General features: G+C 37.6%; 1 protein-coding gene across 1 annotated transcript; it reads right to left on the bottom strand.

Annotated features, from left to right (window-relative positions):
• Nucleotides 1-3,393: 3,393 nt before the first annotated feature.
• On the bottom strand, nt 3,394-8,588 carry LOC103931980 (probable beta-D-xylosidase 2). Its single transcript, XM_009341513.3, has 6 exons — nt 8,044-8,588; nt 6,613-6,891; nt 5,462-5,631; nt 4,941-5,383; nt 4,393-4,806; nt 3,394-4,276 (listed from the first exon to the last, which is right to left on the bottom strand). The coding sequence occupies exons 1-6, from the start codon at nt 8,467-8,469 to the stop codon at nt 3,642-3,644; spliced, it is 2,367 nt and encodes a 788-aa protein (XP_009339788.2). The 5' UTR covers nt 8,470-8,588; the 3' UTR covers nt 3,394-3,641.
• Nucleotides 8,589-25,487: the final 16,899 nt, after the last annotated feature.

The following is a 25,487-nucleotide window of genomic DNA, read 5'->3' as shown; positions in this document are numbered from 1 at the left end:
ATACACGGTACTTTAAGAAAAGGAATTCTTATTTTTCAAAAAAAATGGGAACACCCTTTTGATCATTAGATTTGACTTTAATGAAATTCTATAGCTGAGATTAAATCACAGACTACAGAATTTCAACCACAAGATTTCATTAAAATTAAATCTAACGATTAAAAGGATGTTTCTATTTAAAAAAAAAAAAAAATAGGAATCCATTTCCTTAAAATCTTCCTTTGTGTGTGTGTGTGTGAAGGAGATCCATTGCCACACCAGCTGTTACGGTTTGTTTTTGTCTTGGCCAGCTGAGATATTGCACATGTATTTGCTGCCTAGTCATCAGTCATCAGTCAGCGCAGAGGGCTTTGTGCGTAATTATGCACATCATCAGGCATCAGCTAGGAGCACATGCAACATATGATTGTCCGCAGTGGCGGGAGCAGGATCACTTTGATGAGTTGGTCTACATAGTAAGCCAACTTCTAGCTACCTAGATACCTATTTGGAAATGTACACACTTTATATATTATAACTAAATTTTCAGTTTTCTGGTTTCCAAGTTACACGCTTACAGCTCATGCGAGAATTCAGATGAAACGTGATATGGAAGAGAAAAGTATTCTCGCCGATCCTTTTCTTGGGATTTAGAAAATTCCGTGATTATGATCGTTCATTGTATATTAAACACTCAGTTTTTATTAGATATTATTTATATTTAATTTTAAATTTTAAATCATTTCTGACCACACGATATATGATGAACGGTCATGATTTTCCATACAGGAGGATATGCTATACAGTTTCAAAAAATGGCATTCTTATATTTGTAGATGATAGCTATAACCTGTAGCTTCATTTGTTTCTATTCATAGAGGCCATCGACCAAAGGTTTTTTTTCTTTTTTTTTTTGGTCAAAGAGAAGATTTTATTCCAACCAAACACACTAATACACAAACTTACATACATACATAGGCCCAACAACATCTATACACAACCAAAAAGGTCTAAACAGAAAGAAAAAACAATAGAAACAGAAAATGAGCCCAAAAGCTCAAAACAAGAGAACATCCGAGAAACACCCACTGCCTTCTCCATCGTCGATTTAAGTAACTTCCAACCAGCCAATTCTCTGACCGTCGCCAATCATCTCCTTCACTGACTCCTCATGTGCACAACCATAAGCAAGAGGTACGGCATCCAAGCGACATAAGCCAATCACCATATTGAAGCTCAGAAAAATTCCCGAGCAACACTGCCGAAAACGGCAGACACAGAAGAGAACGTGGTGGTGTTGAAAACACCCGAGTCGATGAAAGTGCCGGAACTCTAGACACGAACTCCATAGAAGACATGCTGAAAAACGAAGCAAGGAAGAACCAGGAAGAGGAAAACCCACGGATTTGGAGAAATAGGAAAGCTCGAATTGTGGGGAGAGAAGAAGGAGAAAAGGGAGAAAAGGACACAGCAACCGATCCCAGCTGAAGCTAGGGCCGGTGTGTGACATCTCACATCACCCAGGGGAGTGATCCTTATATGTATATTCTCATTCCTACCTAGCACGAGGCCTTTTGGGAGCTCACTGGCTTCGGGTTCTGTCGGAACTCCGAAGTTAAGCGAGAAGGGGGCTAGAGCAATCCTATGATGGGTGACCCATTGGGAAGTTACTCGTGAGTTCCCAAAAACAAAACCATGAGGGAATGGTAAGCCCAAAGCGGACAATATCGTGCTACGGTGGTGGAGCGGGCTCGGGAAGTGATCCGCCCCGAGGCCGGGATGTGACAATTTAGTATCAGAGCCTAACCCTGGTCGTGGTGTGCCGATGAGGACGTCGGGCCCCTAAGGGGGGTGGATTGTGACATCCCACATCACCCAGGGGAGTGATCCTTATATGTATATTCTCATTCCTACCTAGCACGAGGCCTTTTGGGAGCTCACTGGCTTCGGGTTCCGTCAGAACTCCGAAGTTAAGCGAGAAGGGGGCTAGAGCAATCCCATGATGGGTGACCCACTGGGAAGTTGCTCGTGAGTTCCCAAAAACAAAACCGTGAGGGAATGGTAAGCCCAAAGCAGACAATATCGTGCTACGGTGGTGGAGCGGGCTCGGGAAGTGATCCGTCCCGGGCCTGGATGTGACACGGTGCCACCGGAGATGCTGGAAATTGAAGGTCTCACAGAAGCACTCTCATTTTGGAGAAAACCCCCGAGCTTTGCTTCGACCAGAGGTTTTTTAGTGTCATAATATATGTCGAAGGGTATTAAGAAATATATTCTCATAGTCGAACAAATCTGTTGAATCCCACATCGGCTAGAGGGAAACGAGAAAAGCAATTTAAATAGAATTACTCCACTCTAACTAACATCGAGGTTTTTTGTGGTAAAACCTTACACTTGACGGATTGTGCAGGTGGTAATTACCAAGTTAGGGACAATATCGGTGTTGTTGGAAGTGGGCCTTTGGCCCGTCTCTTTGATAATTTCTACCTGGTATCAGAGCTAGGGAGCGGGCCAGTACTGCCATGTGATGCGTAGGTCACCTTGGCCCCGCGCGATGATGGTGCCCTTAGTCCCGCATATAGGGTGAGTCTCCTTGGCTCCATGTTGTTGCTGATGTGTGGATCTTCTGTCATGGGATGGGTGGGTCCCCTTGGCCCCGCGCGATGATGGTGGGTCCCTTGACCTTGCATGCAGGATGAATCTCCTTGGCTCCACGTGGTAATTACCAAGTTAGTGACAATATCGGTGTTGTTGGAAGTGGGTCTTTAGCCCATCTTTCTGATAATTTCCACAAAACCAACATTGTTTTGCAGATATATCATGACACAAAATGTATAATTTCTACAAAATCAACATTGTTTTGCACATATATCATAACACAAAATGTATAACCTCATGTTCTATGTACACATACAAATTTCGCATGATTGATGACCTTTAAATTGCCCTTCTTAAAACGGATGTGTTTGCCCAAGCCTGATCACCCTACATGAACGTAGCAAGAACATGCAGGGGGGCTTGTGCGCGCGGGTGATGGTTAGGCTATAATGCTGCTCGAGTTTAGAATTTTGCAATATGCATTTGCATGTATTGGTGAGTCAACTATATAGTTAGCAAAAAAAACTATCCAAAATAAAAAAAAAAAAACTATCCAAAATCTCTCACTTACGTAAATATAATTTTGATGAACTTTGTAATAGAACTTTTTTGAAAATTTTGAACTACAATGATCCCTTTTGATTTTGATTTTGATTTTTTTTTTTTTAAAGTCTAATGAACAAAGGATGATGTTGTCAAAAATCAACCAACTCACAATTTTCTCTTATAACCAACCATTAAGGTACGGTAAGATGTTATCCTTATAATAATCAAATGACGAGAGAAGGACAAGATTATACACTCTCCAAATCCATGTTATATCAAGTAACTAGGAGACTTAATTTTACATTTACTTGCTTAATCCATGAATCAATTTCCAGTTTAAAAATTAAGTACATTTGCATCACGAATCATTGTACAATGATCAATCAACTTGAAACATATATCAAGATTGGTAACCAACCAAAAATAACATACATGTATCCGGATTGCTTTCTTCTCCTCTTATAAGTTGTGTATGCACGCGCATGCTTCTGCGTCGCAAAGAATGGTTGCGTTTGCAATTAAGATTTGATGACTCCCAACCCTAATGAACTGGCGGGTTTGAGGGAGATAGAGTGCATGAGGTCACCGATGTGAAGATTGTGTTGTCCCATTGGAATTCTTCGAATTCCAAACCTGTCCACCACGCTAAGGGACTTGCACACATGAATGTTGATTCGCACCCGCCGTTGAGCCCTGGCCGGAACATACACTTTCTCAAAGGTAACCAGCTGCTTGTGAGGTGCCCAGTCCTGTGCTGGAGGGGTAGAGAACACTAGCAAAGCGTGAGACCCGTCTCTGTTACCCACATTTCTCACGTCAACCTCAAAACCCACTGAAACCTTGTTGCACTTTGCATGCGTTACTCGGATCGCCTTGACATTGTCCGAATCAATGGTTGCGGTTGTGTTTTGAGAGGCGCGATGCCGGCCATCAAGCTGGATTCCAACCACAGTGGGTGCGGTGCCGGCTGCTATGCTAAGAACAAATTTGGTGTAGCTCAATCCGTGCCCAAATGGGTACACCACTGGCCCTCTGTAGAATCTATAGGTTCTTCCCGGGTACCCTTTTGATGGGCTTGACCTCATGTCCATCGATGTCATTGCCAAATTGTTAAGATACTCCTCTGGGTACCACGTCATAGGAAGCTTTCCTCCTGAGATTTGGATTGACAAGCGTACATTAGGAAATGAATGATGATCTTTTTGGACTGTTGATAACAGTTCCGAAGTCGAAAACAAAAGAGAAATATTCAAAGGCTCGTGGCTGGACCTGGGTTTGTGACTCCAAACAAAACACGAGCAATGGCTGCTCCACCAGCTTGGCCCGGGTAGCCGGCCCATACAATTCCAGCGATGCGCGGGTCATTGTTAGCAAAAGATGCGTCAATTGAGCCACCAGACATCAATACCAGAATAGTTGGGCCTTTGGATGCTGCAGCGACCTTTGATATGAGGTCTTGCTGTCGTCCAGGTAAAAGCAGCCCAGCTCGGTCTCTGAATTCAGCCTCAATGGACTGATCAAGCCCCATCACCAGAACACTCGCATCCGCTTCCCGGGACGCGTCGATGGCTGCTTCGAATAGCGTGTCGTTGGCACAAGCGACGTCCGCACAACCCGCCCGGTGAATTGTCCTTGCAAAATTCCCAAGCCCTTGCAGGGGCGTAGTGTATCCACATGCCACACCTAGCAGTAATCAAATTGTAACAATTCAGAAAATTTAAGTATTGTATTACACGTTAAGATATCGTATAATGGGACAAGTGACATGGTCGCATGTTTTTATTTATTATTCCCCTTTCTGTTAGTGCAATGCCTACCGGCATAGTTGCCAATCATAGTGAGAGTAACATCAGAATTGGGGCCGATGACAGCAACAGTGCGGTGACGATGGGTGGACAAAGGGAGCGATGGCCCGTGATTCTTGAGGAGGACGATGCCTTGCTCGGCGGCCTCAAGGGCAAGTTCCTGATGAGGTGGGCTGCATACGTCTTTGGGGCCCAATCTGGCATAGAACCCGCGGTCTCCATCAAACATCCCGAGTCTCATTTGGACTGTCACAGTATTTACCAATGCATTGTTGATGTCAACCTCCTTCAACAACCCCTTGTTCACTGCTTCCTCCGAGTGCACGGCCAGGAATGGCCCACAGTCTAAATCCAAACCTGCTTTAATGGCATCGGCAGCGGCTTCTTCCGGCGTTGAGGTGTAGTGTTGGCTATTATAGAACACCCCCACTGAGTCGCAATCAGACACAATGTAGCTGCCACGGAATATTTCGATTAAATCAAAATGGCATGATGGTGCTTAGTTAATTAGTTAAGTAATGGCGATTAATTACCCGTCGAGGCGCCATGCGCCGCGTACAGTTTTTTTTAGGAGATTAGGGTCGGCACAGGTAGGGACACCATTGACCTGATTGTAAGAACACATGACACTAGCCACCTTTCCTTCCTTGACGCACATCCTGAAAGGCACATCGAATGTGTCCTCCATGTCCTGCTTGCTCACCTGCCAATTCCAAATGCAATGCATTGTCCAATTTCAAACATGCAGTGCAACCCAAACATGCACTCGACAATAGTGTTTCACCCGCACGTGATGAAAATTTCTACAAAGTGCAGCATACATGAAAGGATAATCCTTCTAAACTAAATATGTATATAGTAATCAAAATGTAATGCTTGCAGCATTACTCATATGCAGTGCAACACATATGCCCTAATTGCTTTAGCGGAAATTGTGCACAAATCCACCAGCAGTATAATATAATACTGTCCGACAGTTTGATAATATATAATACAGGCTACAGTGAACCAAATCAAATCTAAAAGACAGAGTTAAAACATAAACTTGAGAAAGATACTTTGGGAGGATAGAAGTGCACTCGTGGTGGAGAGTAACTTTTGAGGTGATTGCTTATCACACAACGTCTTATACTGAAAAACTTACATGCATGTGACATATGTTGTATGATTGACGTGAGAATACCACAATAGCGTTTTATGTATGCCATGAGAGTCTGTCTTCTCCTCATAGTGGGATCGGGTCGTTGGGCAGTTAATAAGTATTAAAAGTGGCTGCAGGTGCAGGGTGGCAGCAGACTCCCAAGTCTCATTTCGTAGTCACATGCGCATGGCCATAAATTTCCAAGAGTGGATCACCAACTTAGTGATGACATGTGAGTCATATAGATATAAATATATACACACACATATAACTGCTACCCTAAATTATTATATTACCAAATAACTTCAATTAAACATGCTAGAGTTAAGTATGAAATACTTTAACTAAACAATGGGCCGTCATTTAAGGAGAACAGTCAACTATAATAAGCTTTCACTCTATTTTTCTCATTACGTGAAAAAGAAAAACGAACGCATGCACCAATTTCATTATAAGTATTTATCCCATTAAAGAAGCTTTATGTACATACGAATACTCCATAAATGCATATGCGATGTTTTTAGCAATTGCGTTCGTACTTACCCTAGCATTAAAGTGAAAACGATCAACTCCGTTCCAGTTGTCGAGGTCATAAGCGGTGAAGTGCTTACAACAAGCCGCCACCTTCAACCGGTTACCGTCATCTCCCTGCAACCCCCTAACGTAGCTGGCAGCATATCTACCCACTACGGTTGGGTCTTCACCGGGAGTCTCTTGTGCGCGGCCCCACCGTGGGTCTCTCAGTATGTTCACATTTGGGCTCCAATACGTAAGGCCAGCCACACCCCCATTGTACATTGCTCTTGCTTCGTCTGACACGACCTGCACCATGCATACATCATACATATAAATATACCTACTCATGCTAGAAGACGCACGCTAGTTACGATTTTTCATTGGAATACTTGTCATGATCTAGGTTGAGAAAAATTACTCATCCAATTGAGTACCAGCACCAGTACTCGATCTGGATGAAACATAAATTTTATGCCTTACAGCTTCTGCACCATGGCATGGGCATGGGCATGGGCAATCTAAAAAGTATAAAGTAGTTGACCTACCTTTGTAACCCCGCTTGTTAATATATCCCATATCTCAACCGAGAAAAATTTTATTAGGACAAAAAAAAAAGAAGCATTGTTTGCATTTAAATATTATCCGATCTCACGCATGCATGAGCCTCAATGCACAAGTTACCACTCTTTATTGCGTGTTTTTAACTGATCATGTGATCAGACGATCTTGTCAAGTTTTCTTTCATTTTAACCTCCATTTTATGTTAATGAATTTACAGTAAATAGCTTGATAGTTGAGACGTAAGAATAAATAAGCAACTTGTGTTTATACAACTTGCTTGCCCTTCATGAAGCTAATCTTAGTTAATATCGCACCATAAATCTGTCTTTTCAATATTTTATAATTATGAGAAAATAATTAAAGTGGAACAATACTCTGCGTATATGTGACATACGTTCACACACTCTGTAATCTCAGTTTTGTTTTACGTAGGATGTCACTATACTGCTTTCCCGGATATTCGTCACTCTCTTTTATTGCTAATCTTGGGTTCTGGATTTTGGTTTAATAACAGATGCATATACCAAACATGGTAGGACCTTTGGCTTTGAGAATGAATCTCATAATCTTGCATAGGGTTTTAAATAAGTTAAACTTATATTGCCAATTAATTTTTTTGGTGAAATCTCAAATTTTTACATAACACTTCGTATAAAGTGACGGTAATCGAGCATCTATATTTCTGATATCAATTTTTCGATTTCTATCCAACAGAAACAAAAATGCTTAAGAAACAAAAAAACAAAAAGAAAAGAAAAGAACCAAAAGCTGCTTGCCACACAGCCCAAAAGCCAAAAGCGCAAGCCTTTTTTTACACTCTTCAAAGATTTTTTCAATATTACCGAACGAACTAAAATTAATCGAGACAAGAGTATTAAAAATAGAAAACCAACTCACCCGTCCGATGGCTTCCCACAAAGAAGCATTGAAGGAAGCGGCGGTTGTGATGACTTGAGGGAAGCTAGTGGCACCAGGGAAGACCCCACCAAACTTAGTCCCGGGGCCCACATTGGAAACGCCGTGAAGTGCCTCGGACCACCACTCGTAGCCCTTGATGCCAAGGCGAGGGACAGGCAGAGCAGTGTTCACCAGCAGCTTAACCTTCTCTTGCAATGTCAACCTTCCGAGAAGGTCCCTCACTCTGTCTTGCACGGGCAATGTCGCACGGCAAAATGGCAAGTCCTTGGTCGCCGCATCTTTTGTGTTGCAAGCAAAGGACTCACCGCCTTCGCAAGTTTTGGGTTGTTCGAAAACACCCCAAACTAAAACTAAAAGGAGGAGAAGGCTGCAGAGCTTAATAATGGCGGGCGTGGAAGTAGCCATTAATTAATTTGTAATTAATTGGCTTAGCAACCCACTGCGCAGCAAGCCCGAAACAATTGTGAGTTTGAGAAGGGATGAGCGCTGTGAGAGGCAAAAGTGATATAGTATATATAGCCATTCGCCATACTGCAACTGGCATACATGATACGGATGATGTAAGACAGGCGCATTGATGCATGTTAGAACATTGGATATTCAAATGAGAAACGCTCGGTAGATTAAATTTTTTGACCAAATTTGTCAATTATGTCGTTAATAAAAAATAAACATGTTAATTAACTTTTAATTAATAATTCAATCATTAATAGTATTATATAATTTAAAAAAATTAGTTTTAAAAGTTAGTCTTCATAGCATTATCCAATGATATTCTTAGAATAATTGGGAAGTCTTGTAGGTGGTAATATGTTAGTTAAAGACAATAATAATGTGATTTGTAGGTAGATGTTAACTTCTTGTTTTACAAAATAAAAATTTTATGATATTATAATTTGACTACTAAGTCTTTATTTGCCTTGCCCAAATTATTGTACCTTTTACCAAATAAATGTTATTCATGTGCTTGATTTGTATGAATTTAACATGTAAGAAAACATAGTCTCTTGGTTATAAATTTCACATTTAGAAAATTAAACCATGACATAGTAATTCAAATAATAGTGAGCCTCTTCACTTTATAACGTTAATGGATATTATTATAATAATAATAACAAAACTTCATGATTGAATTTACCAGCTGCCATTTCATTTGAAAGTCTAACAAGAGTAACTTCGAAAGCAAGTTAAATGAATAAACAGAGAAGATGAGAAGAGTAGGTTTTTGTAGGGCATCCGACGGCACTCATGGCAGACGTTAATTGGATTGATCAAACATGGATAGGCATTCCCTTTCCAAGAAATGTCGGGTCCGACATAGAAAAGAGAAATTATTAGAGTATTGGGTGGTGAAGTTAGATAATCTAACTGCTTACAATACAAGTATGTTGGTTATAAAGTTTCCGTACATTTAACCACCAGGACTATACATCAAGTTCTACCACTACTAGATTACTTCTTCAATTATCTAACTTGTTTCTAAAGCATAAACATTAACAACTAACAATGCAGAGAAAATCTTGTTTTCTTTTTTCTAGAAAAGGGAATGCGAGTAGTGGCAAATATCAGGAAGGCAGCTTCGCTTAGAAGACTGGTCTAATGAGGATATCAAGTAACTTTACATGATATGATACATGATTTGGGGTTGCACTTGCATAACTTTACTTTTGTATTTGTATCAACAGAGCGATCAAAAAGCATTCCTTAAGCCACTTAGTATTACAATCTGGTGATATTTATTTTTACTTGAAAGTGAGAGGTATTAGGTTCGAATCTCGTGAATGACGAATTCGATACCAAATTAAACTGCTCATTGTGTGACTTTGTTGAACTTTCCCCCTTAATGTAAAAATATCAATGTACTAAAAAAAAAAGAAAGACATTCCTTAAATTATGTTACCAAAAATGGATAAAAAAAGAAAGTATTGTTATTGTTTTCTTAAAACTTAAAAAAAAAATAAAAAATAAAAAATAAAAAATAAAAAATACAGAAATTCATTTCGGATAAAATAGCATGGTATTGGTATGGCCGTCTTGGACTTACTCTATAATGGATAATACGAGTGCGGATCTGCTATGCTAAGATCTCCTCTGCCACCCCTGCCTGGATTTATGAATTGACATGTGTAATTTCACTTGGCACAAATATTTCCTCAACCCGCAAACCTCCTCAGTGTGAATGATTTTTGAAAGAATTGATCTTCAAATAAAGATTAATAAATCGAACAGTTTCAATTATTAGGTTTATTCAAACAAAATATGTTATTCACAAATTGAGGATATGTGCATTAGCCACATAAAAAGATGCAAGTATTATCTACTGTGTATTATATGGTTATGTTCGGGCATTGACAATGTTATCGATGAAGAATGATTTTCTTCCTTCTTAATCTTTATTTCTTTTCCTCCTTTACTATTTGAATGGTTACGATTAAATCACGTCAATATTTTATATTAATTTTTTTTATAAAGATAAAAAGAAATATACGATACGAGGGAATGAAAAAGAATAAGAACAAAAAAGAAGAAAATCATACTCCGTTATTAATACTAGAATATAGAGTTGTTGGGGGAAAAGAAGGAAGGACAGCAACTTGCATTGTCTGTAGTCTCTTCACTGGTAACATATTTATATATTATATGATCACACACAAAAAGCTTTTGTCTTTGTGGTTATCTTCGGAAGATGCCCAACAATGCAATGCAACTGGACAGGACCAGGTCTAATCAGTTTGTCCTTCAAATTCGAGCATTTTTCCACTCCCATATCTTCATCATCCTCTGGCGACCATTTTTTTATTCATTTCTTTTTTTATTAAGGGATGTGCTATCTACACATCTCATTTTACTTTTCACATACTTTTTTTAATTTATGTTCATTAATTTTCTTCAATTCATCCAATGCGACGGCCGAAAATTAAAAAGGTATGTGAGAAATAAAATGAGGTATGTGGATATCACATTCCTTTATTAAACCATATATAACAACATGAAATATTGATAGATGAAAAGAGTAATGACATATATATATGCAGGTGATCACAACACACGGGATTGAATTGAATGTTGTTTTTGGTATTGAATTTGATTGGCCAGTTGGTGGCGCCCCACAACGTCGAGCCTACGACCACAAATCGTAGATGTTATGCGACCACGGAATCATGAATAAATTAGCCAAAGCTCATAGTGTTACATGCCCTCCCGGCTCCCTCTGCACTGCAGTCTGCCTGCCTATGTGCGCACGCAGGCGAAATTTGATAGGACGGCGAGAGGTTGAGCCTGATTGCGTGCATATATCAGATATATTCATATATGCAAGTAGTGTGTGTAACTGTGTATAGTGCAGCGTCCCAAATAACACTAGATTATTAATAGTTGAATAATCCAAGTGATTCTAAGACTGGTGATAGAATTTTTACCACTTGCAAAATTAGGATAAAAACATTTAAAAATACTTATAAGAATATAAGGTTATCGTAGTGTAGTAGCTTAAGCAAGATCGTTTTCCATATGAATTGAATGAATAATTTGTATTTAAACCAATCCTTAGCTAATTATTGAGAACAAAGTTTCAAAAATGTTGATTTTGGAATTTAAAATAATAAAAACGAATTTAAAATAAAAACAATTAAATAGATCAACAGAGTAAAGAAAGCAAAAGAAAAAAGTTTTGGAAAATAGTTTAAACACTAGAGTTTCGTCATCACCACTAACAATCCTATACAATTTTACCAATTACTTATGAATTTCCACATACATGCTTTGAATGTTAGATTTTCCTAATGCATATTTTCCTCGTGATGTTCAAATGAAAACGTATATATAACATGCAACCCATCTGTGATGTTCAGATCAAATATAAACATGCAAGACTCATTAAGCATTGTGAAAACCCTTTGAAAAACCGTGCAACCCTTAAGAGCGTGATGTTCGCCTTAAGTGAACTTACAATTACTAATCACAAGAAGCCCTCCTCAATTTCAGGGTGATGTTCCAACATAAATTGCATCAAATTACTTGTCTAAATACCCTAATGGTTGCGAATCACTAAGACAATTAGATAGTTTAATTGCAGTGATTAATAATTCAAAGCAAACATGCATCAATTTATAAGAAAATTAATAAAATCACATATTCATGCTAAGACTTGTAACTTCACCCTAGCAAAAGGACTTGTTACGAAAAAGCACAATAAAAACTAAAGAAAATATCATTAACTAGAAATAGGATTGGAAACACCTTGTAGATTAAAGGTCTGAATTTCTCCCAAGTAATGCATCTCTCCTCCCTAACCCTAATGGCTAAATAGCTTTATTTATACTACTAGAAAAGGTCTTCTAAAAACTAGGAAACACAATAGAATATGATAACTAGGAAATACATTCCTATTCTAACTTTGGAAAATCTGCCCAGCCACAAAGAATTCCACGTTTCTGGATCTTTAGGGCTCCAAAACAGTCCCAAAATGGCTAGAATTAAAGCTTAAGATGTCCTGAACATAATTGCAGAAAGCCTCAAACACAAAGGACATCATCTTGGATGCCGAAAAGCCCAAATAAGCCCAAAACGTCACTTTGACACCACTGCGCGCTGCTCCTTTATTTCATCGCCATAATTAAACCGCTTTATATAAAAGTATAAAACTTTGATACGAACACGTTGAAAGACCAACGAACATCCTCCAATTGGAATCACTGCAAAATTCATCCGTTTGAATATGTTTTGCTCAAGTGGAAGTCGAATATCCTACATTAGAAATATAATTCAAAGTATCAAAATTCTACCAAAATAACAAATAAATTAATACTAAGATTATGGTAAAATATATAGTATAATATCAGCTCATCAATTGGCATTTTCTGCTCTGATTGCCCACCAGTTTAGGGTTTAGGGTTTAGGATTTTGAGTTTAGCACTGTAAACACAAGTATTAAAGAAAGATGCCTGTACGTACCATTTTCCTCATTGTACGAGTGAGTTCCTATGAAACAGAAATTATATGACATTTGTGTATTGTTCACAACTTAATGAACATGAAGGTACAATCATGGACTAAACGCAACTATCTATAGAATGGTTGTCCATATAGTCGATTAATTGGCTGGATTGCACTGATCGATACAAGTTAGTATTATGTGGTCAATTTCTTCCCTGGACCTACCCGGAGGGCTGGAAGCAGCATATGTATATATGCAATTAGTTAATCAAAAGGCATATTATTCTGTGGTCTTGATGATATTGCTTGCTTATTAGTTGGGATTGGATCGTATACCTAACTGTGTCATGATTACTGCTCTGGATCGGATTCTATAATTCGCTAACAAAATGATCATATCACAATGAGTTGTTGAATGAATTGAATATACATGGATAAATCCCATTCTCAATTATGGTAAAAATAGATCTGTTGTCCGAAGAATCTTATCTATTTATCCATCGCCTTCTTTTTCTCAACTCTCAACTCTTAAGAGAAATGCCAAAAAAGAAGTCGTGGACACTGCAATAAAGGAAGTACTCCGAGTCTTATATCAATTAATTTATATATGAAAACAACTGTCTACATCCTCACATATACACGGTAAATCAGTTCATCCATGCACAATTGCGGGCATGACTGATGACTCCAAACAAGCCTTAATTAATCATATTATCAGAAGACTATATCTATGTGTGCAAAATGAATTTAATCTTGCTTATACAAATAGATAGCAATATATGTTAAAACTTTATACAAATTGACGTAATGTGACGAGAGAATGAAATCAAACGATAAACCGGAAAAAGCAAGTAAATTATAATGGATTAGAAAGTATGAGAAAACCTAAAAAATTATTGATAAGATAACAAACATTTTAAAGTCCTATTAATAATTATGTCTTTTAGCTCTAGAAAATCTAGGAGTTCAAATGAAAAAAATTAAACAAATAACAAAATACCAAAAGAGTCCTTAAACATTTCAGAAGTCACTGCAATGTCGTTGTTCTCTTCAAAATGGTGGGTCATGAGCTCAAATCTGCAACGCTTTAGTATTGATACACGCTTCAATCCACTCGGTTATTTGATGATGAATGCCATTTGATTTTTTTTAAATTATTCACTTCGTAATTCATTTCCTCCGCTTCTAGAATCCCGAGAAATATATGTGAATTATTATCGCACAATATACATCATCGCCTACTCCTATTCCTAGTTTCCTACCGTAGAAAGAGAGAGATCACTTTTCGTATCATTCATTTGCTTAATTTAAGATAGATGGTGCTAAACTTGTTCAAAATCAAACAAATAAACTGTAAAGAGACTATTAAGGGCAAGTACCATGTAGTAATTAAGGAGAACATTACGGAATCAAAGAATGAATTCTAAATCTAATTTATTGGCAAAAAATCTGTTCAAGCCGTAATATCAAATTAATTCACGAAAACACTGATGACCATCATTTTTATTTCCCCCCCATAATCTAGGTTATTAGAAAACTCTTTCAATCAAAAGCTATTGCATAAACCGAGGGCCATTGGAAATTGGAATAACCTAGTAGCACTATAGTATTGTGTGATCGATGTCTTGCTTAATCCCTAGATCAGACAAGTTTGCATCCCCTAAGGCTAAGACTAAGACGGGTTGGAAACACTTGATGCGTGTGGTTCGCTCAAAACTGCCCCTTGGCCTTGTGAGGCGATCATCAAATCTCCGTCTTAATTCCCAATACGATTCTAGTACTCGTCCTTTAGTCCAGCACCACCACTATTACCGTCAATACAATCACTACTGCTACCAGGAGCATCTGTCGACCCGAAAGAGCCTCTCGCTATCACACACGGAAGGAGGCTGCAAGGACGACAAACCCCTCATACTTGCTCCAAGTCCAAGCCTTTTAATGCGCAGGTCGCAAGACGAAACGAAGGGTTCACAAAGTAGCATTGCCACAGCAAATACAAGTGACCAAGATGACGTGCTTCATGGGGATCTGCATGATCATCATGTCTTGGAAGATGGGCTTCATCTTGATGAGGAAGCCTTGGGTTTGGACGACGTTTATAAGAAAATAACCAACACTACTACAACTATAGTCGCTACTACTCCTACAACACTGGAACGTCGTCGTCTATGTGGAGTGGACGCGGAAGCGGATAAATTTATAGAAGAATTCCGTAACACATTGGCACTTGAGAGGAAGAAATCTGCTGATAAATTTTGGGCAACATTGTCTGCAACAGCACAAGAACGTCGTCAATGCGGAGTGGATGCCAAAGCCGGTCAATTTATTGAAGAGTTCCGAAGAAGAATGCGAGTAGAGGAGCTTGAGAGGCAGAAATCAGCTGAGGACGTTCGGGGAATGTTGGCTCGATCGATGGCCTAGTACGTGCTATATATTTAAAATTAAGAGTTTTGGCTTGCAAGCTAATAAATTACACGAAGGGTTGGAATGTTAGCCTTCATTTCTTCTTTTCTTTGCAATCAATTGGATTTAGAAATACACTATTCATGTCCAACTACTTTTTTATTAGTCAGACGATGCTTCAATTTTCGTTGTAATTTTAAGATTGTCCAGTATGATTTTTTATGATACACATTCCTGTGATGATTAAGAGTGTTTTTATTTGAGTTATGACAACACATTTCTCAATAGGTTGTACCTATTGAACCTCTTCTTGTTTTGCTTAATATATGAAACAAAATATTTATGATTGCTAATACCAATTTACTTTAAGTTGGAGAGCAGTAGTGATGGGATAGATGAAACTGCCATGGGATCTTCTACTTCTTCTTCCTTGCGTGTAAATACCTTATGTTTTAGGTTTTGAAACCAAACCAATAGCTTGCTTGCCCCAAATTCCAATGGGCTCCAATCCGATTGGCATCCCGGGCGGTCCACGAGTGAGCTTTTTTCCCATTGCTTGCTTCCCAAGTCTCCCCCAATGCCATTGATAGGCCCATTAAGTAATTTAATTTTCATAGATTCTAGTTTTATGATTTTCATCTGGTTCCTTCCATTTTTGGCTAGATATCTTAGATTATTCTTGATTCATTTGTCAAAACTAAATGAAAATTCCCTCATCATCTCTCTCGGATCAATTTCTCACTGCTAATCTAATTTAATGAAAATATTGAAAATGATTTTGTTGTGTTGTATGCGGAAATATTGAACTTTAATATTATCACAATACTTATATGAAGATTGAAGAGTAAGACCCTTTGATTATCAAAATACATCCAATTCATTCAAGATCCCATTGAAACTGAAAATGACCCGACACTAGTTGATGAACATGTAATTTTACACCCTTTTGCCATCTCGATCATAATATCTCTTAGGATTAAGCTCTAATATATATATATATAGTTCGCATAAAATTAATCTCACATTACATCAATCATAATCAACAACATTCTTCTTGATTAGAGTTGAAAATAACCAACGAGACTTCTTGTCAGCCGTTTTCTCCTTAATGGTATCCAAGTTCGGTTTCCAAGTACCCTTGCCCGAAAGCTGCCTACTCATATAGTTTGGTCTTGAGTCCAAATCTTCCGGCAGAACAAACTCCGGCACATCCCTGCTCATGACCTTGGTTGACGTCCTCTCCGTACTATATATACTCCTTGTCCTTGTTTGGTAACACGAAAGCTTGCCCCGGATCACCTACCAGGCATATTCTAGCAAACAAAGGTAACAACCTTAGCGACCTCGCTTGTAAAGCCAAATTTGCACTTTAAAAACACCGCAGATTTCTTTGTATCACAACGACACTGGTTTCCCTCGCTTCATTCGCAGTATTAAGTAAACCTTTTTCATGTCAAGCTTCATGTCTGATGGCACGGGGTTGCCCATTTATTTATTTATTTATTTTTTTTTTTTTTTGAGAAAGCAGAACCGAATTCCACAACAACTTGCTGGGTGTTCTCTAGCATGAGCTCAGCAACGGTGAGGGAGGGGCATTTTGAACTCATGCGCGGACCCATCGGATAATATGACATTTCCGGTTGCATGGGACTGCTTGTGGGAGATGGAATTGCCCATGATGATGAAGTAGTTATTAAGCTAGGACAGGATAGGTTTCATATGTTGGTTATATTAAGGAGAATGCCAAGTCATCCAATTTAGTTACTCATAGTAGAGTCATAAACTAGTTTGTTATACCTGTGTGTAATTAGTTGTAGTTAAGAATTTTACTGTACTCTATATATACGCATCTCATGTATTGAATTAATTATCAAATGAAGAAGAAAGTTTAACATCTATACGGTATCTCGTGATCCTCTTCAGCTTTCCGAATCTTGATCGATTCTTGATCAGTTCTTGTCAAAACTCTGATTCTCCGTCTCTGAATCTTGATTTTCTTCTCTTATTGAATCTTAATCAATTGTAGTCATGGCATCTCCATCCGAATCGTCTTCTCCCATCGATTCCTCAATGATTCCAAACCCTAGTTCTTCATCGAACCTAATCCTACGAACTCCTACACTTCTCTCACAATTCAGAATATCGGAAGCATGGTTCTTATCAAGCTCAAGCGTTCGAACTACCTTCCATGGCGTGCTCTCTTTGCCCCAATTTTCAGACGCTACAAGCTTCTTGGAATTGTTGATGGAACTGACCATGTCTGTTACTGCTTCTACCATATTGTTCTCTGAATCCTCCATTTGAGGTGTGGTACGAAAAGGATTAAAATCTTCTGATCTAGTTGAATTCCACTCTGAGGAAATCGTCCCCCGTTGGAGTTTCTTCCTCTCGTGAGCTATAGTTGAAACTTGAACAGTCTCTGATCAGTTTCATCAACTCTGATCTCGTCTCCAATCGATTTAAAAGTATCTCAATCCATCTCCGAATATTTGCAACAAATTAAGGACATTTTCAATTCTCTGACAGCTGCTGAAGCTCCGGTGTCTAATCGTGACTTAATTGCAGCTAGTTTCATGGCCTACCTGATGAGTTTGAGTCCTTCATTGACTCCATCATGCTTCGTCTTTCATCCACCTCTCTTGATGAATTACATGACCTTTTACTTACCAAGGAAATCTCTATGGCCCGTCGCAAGCAAGTAATTTCCTCCTCTTCAACTGAGCCTTTTTAGGCCTTCTTTTTGCAGTCTTAGGCACCGTTGCTCCCCATACCATCTCCACAAGCAATTGCAGCTCACAATCAGCCTTCCCAGTCCCCTATTCGGTATAATTCTAATCGAGGTACAAATAATCTCAATTTCAACTCAAAGAGGGGAAATCGCCATTTGAACAGCAATCTTGGAAATTTCAATAGCAATAATCGTGGCAACTTCAACCGATCCAATTATCAAGGCTCTCGATCTTCAACCTCCTCTGGTTCCAAGATTCCATGTCAAATTTGTGGTTCCACCAGTCATGAAGCCATTGATAGCTTGATCGCATGAATCCTGATATTTTTGGCAAAGTACCACCTGCTAAACTTGCTAAAATGTGTGCTCATTACTCAGCCAAGCCTACTCCCTCATGGCTTGTTGACTCAAGAGCTACTTCTCACATCACCAATGATATTGCCAATATCTCATCATCATGTTTAAATACTTCTCATGCTTCATTTAAGTTGAACAATGTCTTACATGTTCTTCACATGAAACATATTTGCTTATCAATTTCTCAAACACAACAATTGTTCTATGACTCTTGACCCTGATGGATCCACTGTTAAGGATCGTATTTTGGGGAACATGCTTTTTCGAGGACCAGTTAGGGATAGCTTCTATCCACTTCCCAAGCTCCTGCAAGCATAATACATCATCCCCATCAGCTTTAATAAATGTCAGGCACCTGTGAAGGTTTAGCACAAAAGATTAGGTCATCCATCTTTTTTCATCTTTAGAAGGGTAATTTCTAGTAATAAACTTGCATTACAAGGAAAGTTATCTGTTGATTTTTTTCTGTTCTGATTGTGATGTTGCTAAGAACCACAAATTACCATTTGGAACTGCTAGATCTTCAACAACTGAAGGCTTACCATTCCAACTGTTTTCGACTAAAAAAATATAGAATCACATCCAAAGGTCTTGCAACATTTTCCTTAGCTCCTACGCAAAATATTTCCAAAAACTAAATATTTGAATTCTTTTCATAAAAACTGTGAGTTAATACCTTAGTTTTCAAAGTAATTTTGAAAATTACAATATTCATTATAAGCCAATTATAAGCCAAAATTCGAGTCATTCTAGTTGCATCACATCTTTTCTAATATTAATTGACACACCCCGGCTGAAATCAGGGTGTGTTGGCCGTCATGAGAGGGTGACGTAACCATGTGCACAGTGTGGAAGCTAAGAATAATAATAAAAGTACAAATAAATAAAAACCAAGCTATACACAGGGTAATTAACAAACATGTGCTAGCATAAGTGTGAAAACATATTCAGAGCACAGAAAACCTAGTGCAGTCCAGAGGAACAAACACTAACGAAACACACCCAGAGGTGGTCCTACACTGGTGATAATCTGTCAGATATGCCGAGAAACCCTCGAGAGCCACCAAAAGAGCAATCCAAACTAGAACCTGGAGGGGCGCAAAACAAAAAGTGTGAGTGGGCAAAAACAAAGCATTTTAAAATCATTTCAATATCAAAAGTTCTAACCCTTCACCGTAAAACCTATATAGTTTCCCAGAAAATAGAATATACACATATAGAAAACATGCTCAGAAATATGTCATGTCGAATGCCTCTACATAAAATGTAAGTACTCAGGTAATGTCAATCAATGTCATGTAATCTGTCAGCCGGAGTCACCTAACGTGACCTGTACGGCTGAATCTAGAGCTCAAATCCGTAACTCACTAACTATACCTGCATATGAGTCGGAACCACTTAAAGTGGTCTGCACGACATGACTGAGTGTAAATAAATACGCTCAAGTGCTACGATCACGTGAAGACTGGGCGAATAATCGCAGGTCACCTACAAGTCGGAACCACCTATAGTGGTCTGTACGACAAGACTGTGCACCTAACTTGGATCCAAGATGAGTGTGTGGTGCGGGAGGTGAACATCACGTGAAGGACTGTGCCCTGTTCTGGGCTGGAGCACTAACACCGAGGGTGCAGCTTATGAACTCTCTATGCATCATACATCACTACTAATCACAAACATAAACCATAACTTACCTGGCACTTACCTGTGCGTCCACAACACCAAACATACATATATGCAACTACTAAGGCATAATTAAATAAGCAAATGCAATGCATAGCATTTAAAACATATAAACATTTCATTTCATTTTCTGAAAAAATCACAAGTATATAGGTATATACGGAAAACCAAAAGCCCACTCACTGGTATGTAGAAGGGTCGTAACCCCCTTGCCTCGAGTGACTGCGCTCGTCCTCGGAATAGGCCTCACCTATATGCGAAACAACTATAAAAACGTTAATTTAAAGCACATAACCAAAACTAGGTAATAACTTCTCATACAATGCTCAAATGGGGTGTGTGAATACACCAACATGATCTACTCACCCTCACGAACATCCCCATATTTTAAAATAATTTTTCAACGTCTCACGCGCCCCCACGCGCTGGCCAAGGCACGGCCACACGCGCAGGCACGTGCCTGGCACACTGACGGCGTCAGGAATATTCCGTTAAATCTAACAGATTCCGTTAAAATTAACCTAACGCCGTTAGGAATATTCCGTCATCTTCTCCGGCCAACCTCCAGCGCCGCCGCCGTCGCCGAAAAATTGGAAAATTTTCTAAACTTATCGTTTTTCAACCAAATTTCACAAAATTGGTACCAAAATGAAGCTTACAACTAGAAGAACAAAACCTTACCACTTTCAAGCACTAAAACCAACGGAACCTCGCCGGAGAAACTTCACAAAATCCGGCCACACCTGCAACTCACGATCCCGACGTCTAAAACCACCAAACGAACTACCACGAGCTTCCTAAGGACCTCACCAAGCTTCCTACAAGCTTCAAATTCCTTGAAACGCAACAATTCACGTGCGCATGAACAGTGACCAAATCGGGGATCTCGAGTTCGACGTGAAAACAAGGGTTTCCTTACCTGAAATGGGTATGGTTGGACTCGTATGAAGCTCACGAACACAAAGGTATAATTTTCTTCCTCAATTCGTAACGTTTTCGAGTAAATTGGTTCTTATCCGTACGCAAGTGTAGAAGAAGAGAGAGACAGGGATATGGGACAGGGAAATGATGAGAATGAGTGTGGGTGTGTGTGTGTGTGGTCCAAAAGTAGCCAACCAAAACCCCAAAATAACCACACAACAAAACAAAACCACTAGGGGCAAAATCGTTATTTCACCCCTACGGTACGAATAATCCGGGACGGGCTGTCACATTAATTTAGAACATTTCGATGATAATTAAATTTGGGGGCCCTATTATTAGTTTATAATTTTTTTCCTTCTATTTTTTTAAATTTAAAAATTAGTTAAAAAATAGTTACAGGGTCTAACAAATATTAGAATTACATCCAAAGGTCTTGCAACATTTTCCTTAGCATCCACTCAAGATATTTCCTAAAATTAAATTTTCAATTTTTTCACAAAAATTGTGAGTTGTATAACCTACGTTTCCAAAGCGATTTTGGGAATTTTAGAAGATTCATTATAAGTTGAAGTTCTAGTCATTTTCGTCGCACCTCATGTTTCTTAATATTAATTTAGGACAATCCGAAGATTATCGACTCATGAAATATATTTGAGGGCCACTATATTAGTTTATATTATTTATTTTATTTTGTACCTTTAAAAATCAATAAAAATAGTTTCAAAATCTAATAAATGGTAGAATCACATCCAAAGTCTTGCAACATTTTTCTTAGCTCCCATGCAAAATATTTTCTAAAACTAAATATTTCAATTTTTTCACAAAAACTGTGAGTTATATAAACCCACGTTTTCAAAGTGATTTTGGAAATTTTACAATATTCATTATAAGCCAAAAATTCGAGTCATTCTCGTTGCACCACATGTTTCCTAATATTAATTTAGGACATTTCGATGATTTTTTACTCAAAAAATTTGGGGGCCCCACTATTAGTTTTTAATTTTTTTCCTTTTATTTTTCAACTTTCAAAAATAGTTTTGTGATCTAACAAATATTAGAATCACATCCAAAGGTCTTGCAACATTTTCCTTAGCATCCACTCAAAATATTCCCTAAAATTAAATTTTCAATTTTTTTTCACAAAAATTGTGAGTTATATAACCTATGTTTTCAAAGCGATTTTGGGAACTTGACAATATTCATTATAAGTCAAAATTCGAGTCATTATCGTCGCATTGCATGTTTCTTAATATTAAATTAGGACAATCAGAATATTATCTACTCATGAAATATATTTGCGGGCCCCTATATTAGTTTGTATTACTTTTTCTATTTTGCAACTTTAGAATTAATAAAAACTGTTTCAGAATCATAACTTTTAACATAGTAACCCTTTCTTACAAAAAAACATTTCTTCATCACGTTGTGTTGAAGGAAAAAATTCGAGTGCACCGGGCACTAAAATGCACTGAACTTAGTGTGTTATTATTCACACGCCCCTAAATACTTTAGCTTAGTTTGTGTTACCATTCACACGCCTCTACATCCTAAACCTCATGGGCCTCCATTGCTTTTGTTGAGTCTTGGGGCCTTCCCAAAGGCAAGAGTTTGGCTTGGGCTACGTCTCCCTCCGTCTAAACCATTAATTTTTATTTATTTTATGTTTTAAATTTTTTGTTAGATTTTTATTTTTCCTATACCACAACACCAAACTATCATCGTCATGTTCTACAGAATGTATTTTTGGTGAAACTTTTCTTATAATCCATGTCAAAAAAAATTCAAAAACAAGGATATAAACCTAAATCTAAACCTAAAGGTATTTGAATCTCAATAAAGCAACGTTGGAAGAAAAAATATTTAATGAAAAAAGAAAAAAGGAGGAAAAAAATAAATAAAAAAAGGGTGAATTCTTGATTTAGTCCCTAAATGATCATCTCAGTGAAAATTAGGTCCCTAAATTATTTTTTCCGGTAAAATAAGTCCCTAAATTCTTTGGAAACTACTAATTTAATCCTAGTATTATATTCAAAACTAGTTTATGCAATTTTTGTCAACTTAGGGACCTAACACTTTGTAGAGGGTATGACTGTCTTTTTCTTGCCTATAAGCCCTTAACTTTCATATGAGTTGTGAATTTAACGTCCTATTTACGCTTTAATTTCATACACTATTTCTTCCCAAAAAAAAAAAAAGGTCCTACCCTCTCAAGTGTATCACATGCAAGTCACGCAACTTGAATTGACGGAAATTGGTAGATTTTTATAATTTAATGACTGATTTTTCTGAATAAATAGGTTAGGGACCTAATTTTCACTAAAGTGATAATTCAAGGACTAAATCGACATTTCACACATAAAAAAAATAGAAAAGAGCATGATCGTTACTTTGCTACCGGGCCTCCTAGAGGGATGTTGCTAGGAAACCATCGACTATTCTCAAATTAAGTCACAACCTTTAAACCGATCCTCCCTTTTCAATATTTTTTTTTTCTTTTTCAGTTATTTTTTTTCTTTTTTTTCTTTTATTTCTCTTACCATAATAACAAACTATCATATTCATCTTCTTCAAATATATTTTTCCATGCAAAATCTATTACAATTCATATTTAAACACTTGAAATCAATGATTTAAAACCTAAATTTAAAGTTTTTTTCTTTCTATTTTCAACTTTAAAAATCAATAAAAAAAATAGTTCTGAGACCTAATATGTCACATCCCGGCCCGGGGCGGATCACTTCCCGGGCCCGCTCCACCACCGTAGCACGATATTGTCCGCTTTGGGCTTACCATTCCCTCACGGTTTTGTTTTCGGGAACTCACGAGCAACTTCCCAGTGGGTCACCCATCATGGGATTGCTCTAGCCCCCTTCTCGCTTAACTTCGGAGTTCCTACAGAACCCGAAGCCAGTGAGCTCCCAAAAGGCCTCGTGCTAGATAGGGATGGGAATATACATTTAAGGATCACTCCCCTGGGCGATGTGGGATGTCACATAATAAACGGTACGATCACGTCCAAATATCTGGCAATATATTCCTTAACTATGATGCAAAATATTTCCTAAAGCTGTAAATTTCAATTTTTTTTTTCACAAAAATTGTGAGTTATAATCCACAGTTTTCCAATCGATTTTGAGAACTTTTATAGCATTCATTATAAGCCAAAGTTAGAGTCATTATACCCGCACCACATGTTTCCTAAAATTAATTTAGGGCATTCCCAGGATTTCGGACACCTACAAATCTCTTCAGGGGCCCACTATTATTTTTCATTATTTTTCTATTTTCAACTTTAAAAATCAATGAAAAATAGTTTCAGGACCTAATAAAAGATAAATTCACATCCAAAAGTCTTGCAACATTTATGTTATTTCCTAGCAAAATATTTCTTAAAACTAAAAAATTTCAATTTTTTCACAAAAATTGTGAGTTATAACCCACATTTTTCAATTGATTTTGAGAACTTTTACAACTTTCATTATAAATCAAAGTTAGAGTTATTCTACTCACTCCACATGTTTCCTAAAATTAATTTAGGACGTAACTCCCAAGATTTCGGACAACTACAAATCTCTTTGGGGGCCCCGCCATTATTTTTCATACTTTCAACTATAAAAATCAATGAAAGATAGTTTCAGGACCTAATAAAGGATAAAATCACATCCAAAGGTCTTGCAACATTTTCATTAATTCCCATGCAAAATATTTCCTAAAACTAAAAATTTAAAAAATTGTGAGTTATATAACCCATGTTTCTAATCGATTTTAAGAACTTTTACAACGTTTGTTATAAGCCAAAGTTAGAGTCATTCTACTCACACCACATGTTTCCTAAAATTAATTTAGGACATTCCCAAGATTTCGGACACCTACAAATCTCTTTGGAGGCCCCAATCCCCCTTTTCAATTTCTTTTTTCTTTTTCAGTTTTTTTTTCTTTTATTTCTCTTACCATAACAACAAATTATCATATTCATGTTCTTCAAGATATATTTTTCCATTTAAACACTTGAAATCAACAATTTAAAACCTAAATTTAAAGATACTTTTCTATTTTTCAACTTTAAAAATCAAGAAAAATAGTTCCGGGACCTAATAAATGGTAAGATCATGTCCAAAAGTCTTGCAATATTTTCCTTAACAATGATATAAAATATTTTTAAAGCTAAAAATTTCAAATTTTTCACAAAAACTATGAGTTATAACTCACAGTTTTCTAATTGATTTGGAAATACATTATTCATGTCCAACTACTTTTTTATTAGTCAGACAATGTTTCAATAAGAAACAAATTGCTGTGAAAAAAAATTTAAGAGTGTTTTCTTATGATATCTTAAGATATGACAACACATTGCTCAAGAGTTTGTAACTATTGAACCCCTTCTTGTTTTGCT

This window comes from the organism of the source record quoted next, unplaced genomic scaffold (assembly GCF_019419815.1).
Source record: "Pyrus x bretschneideri cultivar Hongxiangsu unplaced genomic scaffold, Pyrus_bretschneideri_v1 Contig25, whole genome shotgun sequence".
Classification (NCBI taxonomy): domain Eukaryota; kingdom Viridiplantae; phylum Streptophyta; class Magnoliopsida; order Rosales; family Rosaceae; genus Pyrus; species Pyrus x bretschneideri.
Note: the sequence above shows the minus strand (reverse complement) of the source record. Positions and strands in the feature narration are given on the sequence as shown.